Source organism: Lutjanus erythropterus, chromosome 15, assembly GCF_056507025.1.
Source record: "Lutjanus erythropterus isolate fLutEry1 chromosome 15, fLutEry1.hap2, whole genome shotgun sequence".
NCBI classification, from domain to species: Eukaryota; Metazoa; Chordata; class Actinopteri; order Lutjaniformes; family Lutjanidae; genus Lutjanus; species Lutjanus erythropterus.
In genome coordinates this window covers 17,666,529-17,678,879 of record NC_139331.1, presented here as the reverse complement: position 1 = coordinate 17,678,879, position 12,351 = coordinate 17,666,529, and the positions used below count along the sequence as shown (strand labels likewise).

The 12,351-nt window shown below is 38.7% G+C and overlaps 1 protein-coding gene across 1 annotated transcript in view; it reads left to right on the top strand.

Annotated features, from left to right (window-relative positions):
* Positions 1-12,351, top strand: part of LOC146314269 (steroid hormone receptor ERR2-like) — a 50,002-nt gene that overhangs the window by 25,469 nt on the left and 12,182 nt on the right. Inside the window, exons 4-5 of the mRNA XM_084737131.1 lie at positions 8,940-9,050; positions 10,147-10,308. Of these exons, the coding sequence (XP_084593257.1) occupies positions 8,940-9,050; positions 10,147-10,308 (273 nt within the window). The remainder of the gene's footprint in view (positions 1-8,939; positions 9,051-10,146; positions 10,309-12,351) is intronic.

Here is a 12,351-nt window from a genome sequence, read left to right as displayed (position 1 = left end):
ACCAGCCTCGCTCAGTGACCCCTTAAATGTCCAGCTGAGGCTGATAAAAGGTCACAGGTCCAATGGAAAAACTCTCACGTAATTACAACTCGCGGAAGGTATGGTGTCACTCACTACTGCCAGGAGTCAGTGCCTGCAGCTAATAGCAGCGCTAATATCCCCATAGCATTACTGTATGGTGTTAAATGATGCAGGAATCCTCTGGACTGAATTAGCATTTTATTAATTTTGTGATTTGAGCCGCTGTTGTTATTTTCTGCTGATTTATTTTGAGCATTTTTGTAGTTTCAGTGCTGCAAGAAAATCTGCGTAGCTGTTTGATCAAGTAATCATACCATCATGTTAGCAAATTAGCATGTTTAAAAAGTATGTCCTGTTGAAACAGCAGCATTGGCGTCCTGAGTTTCTGTCATTTTTAACAATTTCAATTAAAGACACTTAAGCTTTTTCTCCTCTGAGGTCGATGTTTGCCACTTTTAGTGTTAGCTCAGTGTTTCTGTGGTGTATTCTTTGCTTGTGGGGATTTTCTGACACCGCTGTAATGTGGTGGATGAATACAAGCTGCCAGACTATTTTGGCACCCTACACCGCTGTCTCGCCCTCGCCCGACCACAGATAGGGATCAGCAGTCTTTCCTGAGCGAACGTGGCTACCGGGGTAACGTTACAGCCTTATTTTCCTCCAGCCACATACACAAAAGATTAGTAAAGCCATATCCAATATCACAGACTGTCAGGTCCCTTTCCAATCAATAGGCTTAGATCAGAAACCAATCTATACGCTAAGATTACATCATCAAAATAAAGATATAGCAAAGGTCTATACTGCACAGGTGCCTTTAGAGCCTCAGCCGATACACTGGAAAAATCATACAGGAATTTTCTAACTTAAAGCTTCTACTAGGAGTTTTTAACCAGTTATGAAAAAGTCTAATTTTATGATTTTTTATGATGATGCCTCTACATTAGCAAACGAAGCCATCAGCTAGAAGACGGGATATATCTGTGTAGTTATTCTTAATGGCTGCCACCGGGTCAGATTCTCCCTGAAATCAGATGAAACGAGTCTGTGTTTACATTTTCCCAGAAAAAAATTACAGTGAGTCATACATTAGAAGAAGAGTTGTTGGTCCAACTTAATATTTAAAGCTCATTGAACATGTTTTTCACGGACAACGTAACTATTACCAAGTTTATTTGACTAAAAGAGTTATTTGAAATCATTTCAAAATAGCCTCAACTTGTCTTTTCAATTCAGTCAACTTAAAATTTTAAGGCAGCACAGAAACTATTTTCTTTTATTAAAACAAATCAGTATACATTTAAATAGCATACATCTATGAAGACAGATTCAGTTTAGCCTGTCATGTTCTGTGCATTTATTAAATCACATTCTTGAGAATTTGCACAAATCGTGTCCTTTAAAAATTATTACCGCGAACACACTCATTCCATTTTTTTTGCAAATATTTAATCTTTAAGGATTTGTGAATTATATCTAATTTGTAAAATGTTTTTCACTTCTTTAATTTTTTATTTATTAAAATTATTTAATTAATTAAATTTATTTTTCCATCTTATGGAGATAACCTCAGTGCTCACTGAGGTGATGTAACTGTCAGTTCTCTCTAATAATTGAATAATATGTTTGAAATGAGTGTTCTTGTCAGTTTAATCAAAAATAAATAAATATATAAAGTGGCTTTGGCTGCCCAGTCATAAAAGTCTGGATTGTATTTGATGTCAACTCCTTCAGTTGGCTGTCAGTTCCATCATAGAGAGGTCAAAGATTAGTTTTTTTTTCTGTTATATTTATTAAATATACATTCATAATAATAAAAAAAAAACTCATTGTACACCTAATGTGTGTTCTTTGTGTTATAATTGATTTTGTGTGTCTGACAGAGTTGACAAAATGTAAGTCTGTTTAATAAAAATTAAATTATTAGGAGGTTGGCCCATTACAAAGTTTAAAACCTGAGAGTTTGAGCTTTTAAAATATATTTTCCAGCCATAATTGAAGAGTAAAATCAAACCCCTCTAAAAATTTGTTTTTGTCCCAATTCTCAAGAATGAGTGAAACACAGCTCCTCTGACCCTGAGCCTCTTGGTTTTTCCTCGTAGCACAAACTCGCAGCACATGTACGGGGCCTTGTTTGCGTTTTCGGGTGTCAGATATAGCTGGCAGCCTGCAGCTGAGAGTCAGCGCCCACCCAGAGGCTCTGCACTGGCCTGTCCTCACTGTCTGGCAGGTGATAGATCAGACACGGAGGCTAACACGTGTTCCTCTGAAGAAGGGGATTTAGCTGACCTCTTTACAACCCTCCAATACACACACACACACACACGCACACTCAACAATACACACATTCATGTACACACATGCCAAATGTATATCACCCCTGACAAGTGACATGGAATCGGACCTTGACGTGCACGTTCCCTGCTGACACCTTTCACCCCTCTGTGTGTTTGCCGCTTTCACCCAGAACAATCTGCACAAACCGGACGCCCGCTGCACCAATACACCGGGGATCCTGAATCGACCCGGTCGTCCCCAGCCGTGCAGATGTTTTCGATTACAGCTGCATTTGTGGTCAGTGTGGCTCAGTAATTCACAGTAATACCCCTTGTGGACACGCCGGCTCAGATTTATGAAAAGTGTAAAACATGATAAAGAAAGCGATGCCAGTGTGCGCGGCTCTGGGAGAACAACTCCAGTTTTGTCTTGTCAGCCCATCGGGGGTTACAGCAGGTGGGACACCATCCTGATATGCCCCCCGTCTCTCTCTCCAGCCCACCCAGATTCTGTACAATCAAAAAAAAAGAGCTGCTCGATGCCTTGTTCTTGTCTGCTCTGTGCAGACTCGGCCCTCAGAAGTAGCCCTGGAAGGGCAAGGTCTCTGCGCCTTGTAAAGGGTGTAGGAGGGGGCGCACACTGCATCCCTCTGATTTTTCCCAGCTAAAATAGGGAGCTCCTAATCTCTCTTTGGCAGCGTTAGCCAGCCGGCCAATTCTGACACATTCTCTAGAAAGAAGTGCCTCTGACAGGTGAGGGGCTCAAAATAGTTGCGTGAGATACATGTACACACACACACATGTTCATATAGTAACACACAAGCTTGATACACAATGTATACAAACCACATTTACACGTGTGTGTGATGAAATATGTTTCCTATAGAGCTTCCTTTGTGAAGAATCAACAAATCTCACGTAGTGTATTATTTTTGTTTAGGACTTCTTCTTTTGTCTTTGTCTTTGTTTTGTTTTTGTTTTTGTTTTGTTTATTCTCATTTTTTTTAATTAATGACATTTTTTGGTACATTTTATATTGCTGACCCGTCTTCCTACTTAAAGCTACTACAAGGAATTTTCATATTTTGTTGATTTTGGAGGCCTATGCAAACAAAAACAGGAGTGTTTCCACAGTAAAAAAAAAAACAAACCAAAAAACCCCCACAAAAATAATGTTAAAAATAAATTTTAATTTCTTAATATTAATTGTTAATGCCTGTGGTCTTGATTTGTTCTTCATGTTTCTAGTTTCATGTGTATGCATCCCTGTAGCCACTGAGAGCACAGAAGTCATGTTTAACTGTAATTACAGTTAACACAATAAATAAAACATGACAAACGCAATTAAAATACAACATTGATGTTTGTTAGAGCCCAACCAACACTGGATTTTTGGGGCCAATGCTGATCAAGATATTAGGGAGTAAAAAAAGATTCCAATATGAAAATATCGGCCAACTTCGTAACAATCCCTCAACTGAGACAAAGATCTGAAATGGAGGCAGGATATTTTACAGTTTAATAATTTTATTGTCCAAAATACCATCAGGTCACTGAAACAGTAAACTTTCACCAGTAAATATAAGTAATTTTAATAAAATATATATACAATAAATATATTAAACTTGAATTAAGAAAAATGATTAGATATAGGCTACATAAAATTTTGACTACAAAAATAAAAAATACAAATAATCTGTGTTATGTTCTGGCAGAAAAAAAGTTATAATGTCAGCACGTTGGACAACATATATGCCAGTACTGATGTAGACCGATACAGCTGTGATAGGCCAGTATTGGCTGATAATATTGGCTGATTGATATAAATCTGTCTGACTCTGGTGTTTCTGTTGGTGGAACTTCATTATACCTAAAATCCTGGCAACAAACTTATGGCTCTATGATTTTTAAGTCATTGTCTTTGTGGACATAAAAGCAGGATTGGCAGCTCTTTGTTGAAGTGAATCCGGTTACATGTGAATAATAAAAAATAAACGCATAAAGGGATGAAATAAATCCACCTGACATGCAGACACACACAGCGGCCGCCACATAAAGGAAACCACCGCCGCTTCAATCAGGAATATGCTTTAAGGTTGCGCGAGTCAATAAAGATATTGAATGCGAAAGGGAAGCTGGGGTCAGGTGGCCGTAAAGATTGCTCCTATGCAAACATGCCTCATCGTCTTTCCACACACATGTACACACATGTACATGCGCGCACACACACAGCGAGGATGAGCAGTCAGCCAGAATCTTTGTGTCTCAGGCCGCCTCTCTCATACTCAGTTATGAGCATACTGTAGCATACTGTATGATCTTACCGAGCTCATAACATTCAGCACACACACTTCTACCACCGCCCATTCCCCACGCTCTTCTACCCCATAACCTCACCCCCTGCATCCATATTTTGGCTGCCACACTTTATGAAGGGCCAGCAACCGTAAAAAATGGATCTGGATGCTTTAAAGATGATCTGTGTGCCCGCCTGGCCTCCCATGTCTCAGACTACCAAGACACAGACTGAACCTGATTGTCTTGGAGCATGGAGGCCGCTGTGGTTTTGGGCCTGAGGTGTGGAATGTGGTGCTGACGATGACACAAACCGCCCCCTCCCCTCTACAAGGGGCCTCATCCAGCTGTCTTGTTGTGGTCAGATTCTCGGTACTGTGCCGTATCACATGGGGAGGAGATAATCCCGCGCTGGTCGGATCAGGCGCTGGCTGGGACAGGCAGGGCTGTCAGGGAGATGTACACCCGATGCTGAAAAAGAGACAGACAGAAGGGAAAGTGAGAGAAAGAGAAAAACAGAGATGCTGCAGAAAACTGATACATTCGGCCAAAAAACAGCAGCTTGTTCTGTCTTATTCCCCAACCTGCCTGTTATTCTTCAACATTATCCAACCCTCTTTTTTTTCCTCCTCCTCCTCCTCCTCCCTGTCATTCTCTGTGCCCTCCTGCTTTGGGTCTGTGCCGTTTGCAGCGCTGCTAAGCTGTAAACTGAAACTGGTTAGCGCTGAGCTCTTAATTCTTGTCAGCGTCTATTAATTATGGGCCAGTTGGATGTTCCAGTTCAAACAGCCCCCGCGGATCTTGGAATTCTAACTCCGGCTGTTTGGTCACTTGTCGCTTGTTGCAGCCACATGACCCTGCAGCCTGCAGCAGTGAGAGAACAGTGTGTGTGTGTGTGTGTGTGTGTGTGTGTGTGTGTGTGTGTGTGTGTGTGTGTGTGTGTATGTGTGTGTGTGTGTGTCAGGGTTCATACGTGTGCTGGAAGTCATTGAAAACACTTGAATTTCAATGTAGCGTTTACATCTGCAGTGGGTAATGGAATAATCGAGAAGTGGTCAACTATTAAATTAATCGTCAACTATTTAGATAATCCATTAATTGTTTTGAGTCATTTTTTTAAGGGAAAAAGGGTTTCTTCACTCGTCTGTGACAGTAACTGAATATCTATGGCTTTTTGCTAAAACAAGACATTTAAGTGATCAACATTTTTCACCATTTTATGGACCAAACAATAAATCAAATAATCAAGAAAATAGTTGACAGATTAATCAGCAATTAAAATAATAATTTGTTGCAGTCCTATCAGTGTTTTCAAGGTTTGGAAGATGCGTGGATTTTACATACAGGGCTTGAATTGTAATTGCATTTGCCTTTCAAGCAAAATGAAGACCACTCTGCACATGTGACTACACTTAGTTTGATCTGTCTTTGTTGTCTTTGTGTCCTCTGATAGAACAGTGAGTGGGAGGCTAACAAACAACAACATGTATTGCAAAACTGTTTGAGTGAATGTTTAATATTGGCTCATGCTATCAAGGATGCCAAGTCAACTTACAGAGAGGTGATACATTTTTACACTTCAAACTTTGCTGTTTTTTATAGCACAAGAACATCTGACATAATGTGATGAAGAATGAAATAACCATTTTCTGCATAAATTAGTAATTTACCACAGCTGTAAAGTGCTTGAAAAGCTTGAAGACGTAAGACGTAGGAACAAGAGATGCACAGAAATGTCATTATCTGTTTGCATACGGAGACCAGAAGTGGGCGTGGTTTATCCCAGGGGCGGAGTTCACAGTTAATGTTTTATTTCAGTTGCCCAGACTGGCCAATGGGTCAGAAATCTGTATCCCCGAAGTGGATTTTTACTTGCCCCTGTACAAATTGTATAAAAAATAAACAGCAACAAAGTTTATGCCACTTAGGAGGGGCTGTCGGCTCAGGTAACTGCACGATACGTACTCGGAGTTTCTCATGAGATGATGAGTTTCTCATGATTACTGCACATGTGCAACTCTCAACAGATAAGAAGAAAGTGAGAAGGCTCGCTCCTGAGCTATTTCCATCATCGCTCTGGAAGAAGCAATGTGTTTAATTCTCGTTTTTTTCACTTGCAATTGCGCAAGTGAGGTGCTAGATTTACTAGCCTGCAGTGACATTGTACTGGCCCTGGGCAAGCAGACAATCCTTATTGTTGACCTGTGGAAAGTCATCAGGCAGAATCAGTCAGACCTAATATTCATTGACAGTGCAGTTGTTGTGCCCACAAAGCAGCAAAATGATTCATCTTGGCATGTAATTAATTATGGATCATATTTCCACAGTCGCTTACTGTACTTTTCATCTATCTCTGCTCTCTCTTTTTGTTTTAGTTTTATGAACTGTCTGAAGCCTCCCTGTAACTGGGTATATTGAACAATGGCAAACTGAAAAAATGTTGTATATTTTCAAAGATAGAAACACAGTGTAGATATGCAAGTATATAAAATATCCTTCAGTTGACGGTCATAATCTTGTTGCATAAAATCAGTGGTTGATTAAGGTAGATGTAACTTTTTAAAACTACACTGACGTAATAATGGAGCTGCCTTTTTGCTAATAATAATGAGCAACTTCAAATAGATGAAATATCTGTTTCCACTTAATTATTTGTGCTTTCCTGAACAACATATTCGGATTCAGGTGTGTCTGTGAGTGTGTGTGGTGTGTGTGTGCACACTCATGTGAGGCTGGTCAGGGATAAAACCAGCAACAATTCATTGTCTGACAGCCCTATGGTACATGAATTTAGTGTATACATCTGCTTAATACGTTGTTTTTATTACACACCTTATTGTTGTGAGAGCCTTTACCAACTGTATATGCCTTTATTAGGCCTGTGTGTGCCATTAGATAGAGAGAGGCTACTGAATTGATTTAATATCTGGAGTACATTCGCACAGTTTCCTGAAGCACAATTTATAATTTTAAATCCACCTTAACCAAGAGTAATGGTACGAACACCTACTAAAGCTCCATCTATCGCAGACCCGGTTCCAAGCTGCCTAACTGACTAATTAAAACTGCATCCACATGTGTTCAAAGAACAAGAAGTCTATTTGCAAGCCTTATTGATTACTTTAAGGCGTACAAATGGAAAGCTGTGTTAGGAGAGGGGCTCTCGATTTAGCTTCAATCTGCCAGGCATAAAATGATCTCACTGTGTTTGCTGGGAAGAATGAGCTCCCTCTGGGCACGCTGGGTAATTAGGTTAGTGGATAGTCGGTGTCAGGAAATTGAAAGACCATCCTAATCGGATTCTTTTGTTTCCAGGGGAATCAAAGGAATTTATATGAGTCACTGGGAAATCTCGCACGACTCAATTCCACTTGACCATGTAAAATCTGTTTGCTCTCCCTCAATGCTCAAACAACTTTTAATACGAGAGTGTAAATCCAGCACATAAGGTGCGTCTGATGTGGCCCGTGTCCTCTGAGACGGCGCTCAAGATAATCCCAGATATGTCTGTTTGTATACTAACTAGATACTTACACTCTTCCAGCTGGAACGTGGTGGGACTGAACTGTCCCTCCGTCAGTTAAAAGGTCAAAAATAAAGAAAAGAGACTCTGTTGTCCCAGTTCCAACATATGCATGTACAGTTACTACTGGAGGAATAAATTACCACATGATTAGAAAAGCTTGCTATATCAGTTATGAATATATTGTTACCAGAAAAAAAACATTTTTGGGCAAAGCTTTATATGATACTGAACAAATACTCCAGAGTTATTGTTGTGTACGTATGTGATAATCAATAAAAAAAAAAAAAGAAAAACATTGAAATCTGATGATTCAGCAAAATATATACATGGAGGATGTTATCCAGGGATGCACGATAAATATGGGAAATTTATATTATTAATTATTATTCTAATAATGACAATAAATATCAGCATAATAATATCTGATTTTACAGATTATGTCAAAGTATTTGATATGAATTCTTAGGCAAAATGCTCTATAAAAGTCAAATGTGGGAAGTTTTTGATGAACCTTACTAGAAAGATTAGATGAACATTTTAAGAGTGAGAGCTATTGTTTGTAGTTGTTGTTTTTGTTGTTATAGTGATGTCAGTAAGAGTGGTTTCCATCCATATTTGCTCACTACATCTTTGGAGCCTTTCTTACCCTCAGGTGTCCATAAACTACAGGTTATATCAACTTCTTTCTAAAATTCAAAAATGTAAAAACCAGGTAGTTATCGGTTATCGTAGCGGCTGGAAAAAATCTGTATTGTACATCCCTACTGTTATCATTAGAAGCAATTGTTCACATGCATGACGTTGTTGTTGTTGTTTTGCAGGTGTACGTCTGGACCGGGTGAGAGGGGGGCGACAGAAGTACAAGCGGAGGTTGGACTCGGAGAACAGCGCCTACCTCGGCCTCAGCATCCCCCCTCCAGCCAAGAAGCCATGTGAGTCTCACGCTTTGGTTTGTTCGTGGTTCTGAATTACAGAAAGGCTTCAATTTGTATCCGTATCAAGGCAGAAGTTTCCCAACTTAAGACATTTATAGAAAAATATTGGGACTTGTAATCCTGCAATTAGAAGCGTATTCATCTTATTAAATATCTCTGTGCACAATGACATTTTGTAGATGTATACGTAGAAAGATTTTGACTCTCATGATGGAAAACAAATCTGTGTTCAGTTATCCTGTAGTCAGATTCAGCATCAGGCCAATCTGCCTGATTTATTTTATACTTTGCACAATATATCATGACATCCTCGACTATGTTATAAATCAGTACTTTTCTATGGAATCAGATCAGCCTCAATATTAATGAACGCACACAGAAGGATTCAAAAATGCACTTCAGGATTTATATATAAATGATGATAAATATTAAATATGTTTGAGTTATGAATACTTGCTAAGTTAGCTAGGTAGCTAATGGATGATCCAAGGTTTATATTACATAGCTAGCTTGTAAGCTAACGCTAGAGTAATAGTTCAGCAAACATTCATAACTCAAACATATTTAATCATGCACGTAAAGAGAGTTACCACTTACCTGCGGAGGAGCAGCCACCAAACTCCTGTTGCGGTTGACCTTTGGGTCGATGTAACGCCATGTGATATTAAATGACGCCCTCAAATCTACACTTACATGATTGGCTGAACCATCTCGCTGATCATCTAAGTTCAACAGTTTGTGTATGTGTAGATCAAAATTGCAAATACGTTAATATTTGTGTATTTGTACTACATTTAGTTACAACAAAAAATATTTGTGTGTGCATCAGAAAAGTTTGTGTTGTTGCATGTGCATTTGTTTTACATTTATAAACAACAATAAGTATTTATGTGTGCATTCATTAATATTGAGACTCCATACTTTACAGATGTATAATTTATTAATTTATTTGTTGTCGTCATTTTTGTTTTCCAATATAATGTCGCCTAATTATTTGTTATTTTCTTTAAATAAAAATATGTAGAAGCTGTCACCTGAAATCATCGTACACATTTCTCTCTCCATCTCTGTATGTGTCCTTCCCTCTGTCCAGTGACGAAGACCGTGTCCCATCTGTTGGTGGTGGAGCCAGAGAAGATCTACGCCATGCCTGACCCCACCATGCCCGATGGAGACATCAAGGCCCTGACCACGCTGTGCGACTTGGCCGACCGCGAACTGGTGGTCATCATCGGCTGGGCAAAACATATCCCAGGTAGAGAGACACGACTGCTAATTAATGACTCCGTTGATTGGGATGTGGTTTTGGGAGTTTTTCCATTTCTTAAAAAAAATTAATTTCTAAAGCCATAATATGTGAGTTTTAATAACTGGGTTCATGAAAGGCAAATTCACAGGTCTTATCCTGTTGGTAAAGCAGGGATGTAAACCCACGTTTGTACTTTAATTTGCTAAAATGAATACAGTATGAGATTACTGAAGTAGTTCACTGACTGTTACACACGCATAAACACCCCACCACAGACACACACATTCATGCACACACACAGGATAATTAACATCTGCTACTCATCTGCACCTAAGGGAGAAGCTAGTCCCATATTCTAAAATCTAATCAATAAAGAGCAGCTGAAACCTTTGATTTGACTGGGTAGGGTGGGAGAGTCGGGGGGAGGGGGGTGGGATCCGCCCCCATGTCAATGTATTCCATTTCAATCCCAGACTTAAAGAAAGCAATCCTCTTACTTACTTAAGGAGACTACACAGGGCCAATTGTAAAATTGATTTATTTAGGGAAATACTGATGGATTTCCCCGGCGCTTGTTGACGAATTCTTAAATACGACTTGTGATGCAAATGTGCTAAGATCTTCTTTTCTTTTCATCTGTGTCAGTTGAAACGGACACAGTGTGTTTAAAGGGAGCACAGGTTGGACTCACTGCAGAGGCATCTCATCGATCCAATCAAGTATAGTATGTAGAAAAACTGCACAGCTCAGTTCAACATTTTTTAATCCAGTGTAGCGCTGCAACAATCAATTAACTGCCAGTTATTTCCTCAGTTAAAGTCTAGATTAAATTACATTTCAGTCTACCTGGCTTTCATATTGTGACGTATTACGTTGGGAGGGTGTGTCATAACCAGACATGCTATGCTAGCTAGCTAACTAACGCCTCTAAAAGTTGAAAATTGATTGATGGGAAGATGTGATGATATTATTGGTTCAAGCCTATGAAAGAACATGACATTTTGTCATACAGAAAGAAAATATAATATATATATATCATATAATATATGATATTAGAATACAAAGAAACTGATTAATTTTTGGAATATATTGTTAAATAGGTGCATAATATGACTGGATATGATCTAAAAGGGTTAAAAATGCATTTTTATCTCATTCTGACTTAAGTGTTCATCATAATTTCTCAGAGCACAGTTTAACATCTTTGAAATGTCTTGTTTGTCCCACTAACATTACAAAATCCAAAGATGCTTAATTTACAAGTATATAAAACAAAAAAAAGCAAATCCCAGGGATGGGAATCTATTGGGATCTTGCTCTTCAGTTAGATTTGATTCTAATTCACAGGGCCATGATGCGTTTATCAAATGGTTATCAATACATCTTGATGCATCAAAACTGTTTATTACTATACATGATATTTTTTCACTGTGTGACTTCTTGCTGCTTTTAAAACATAGTGTATTTGGAATTATCAATAATCAGTTTAGTTAGACACAGTTTACACGCTGTGTGGCTCTGGTCCTGTGTCCCTTTAACTTCATAAAGGCTAAAATTCTACTTTTTAAGCCAGGAAGTGCTGGTCAGATAACACTCAGCCAGCCTCACAAGAAACTCAAGAAGTAGCCCAGAACAAGTTTTAGAACATAAAGACAATCCATGATTACGTCACATTTCACCATCCAGTGGCTTTAGCCATAAGGAACGTAGCCACATTTTACAAAATTGTTACAGGCAGTCATAACATTGAGAAACAGGGTTTAAATTTCTGATTGTTGACTTTTGCATTGATTAAAAATCTTTCAAGAGAGAATCGTGATGCATCTAAGAATCGATTATTTTTCTGACACCTAGTATATCCGAATGAGAATGTTTTTGCTTGAAAAAACTACTGAAACAATAAATCAATTATCAGAATAATATAATCAACTATAATCTATATTGCAATGCCAACTAAACATAGATTGTGGATTTATTAACATTCACACAATAATAACCAGCTGCTGATCTCCCTGCTCTGTCCAGGGTTAAACCCAATCAGATTCATTT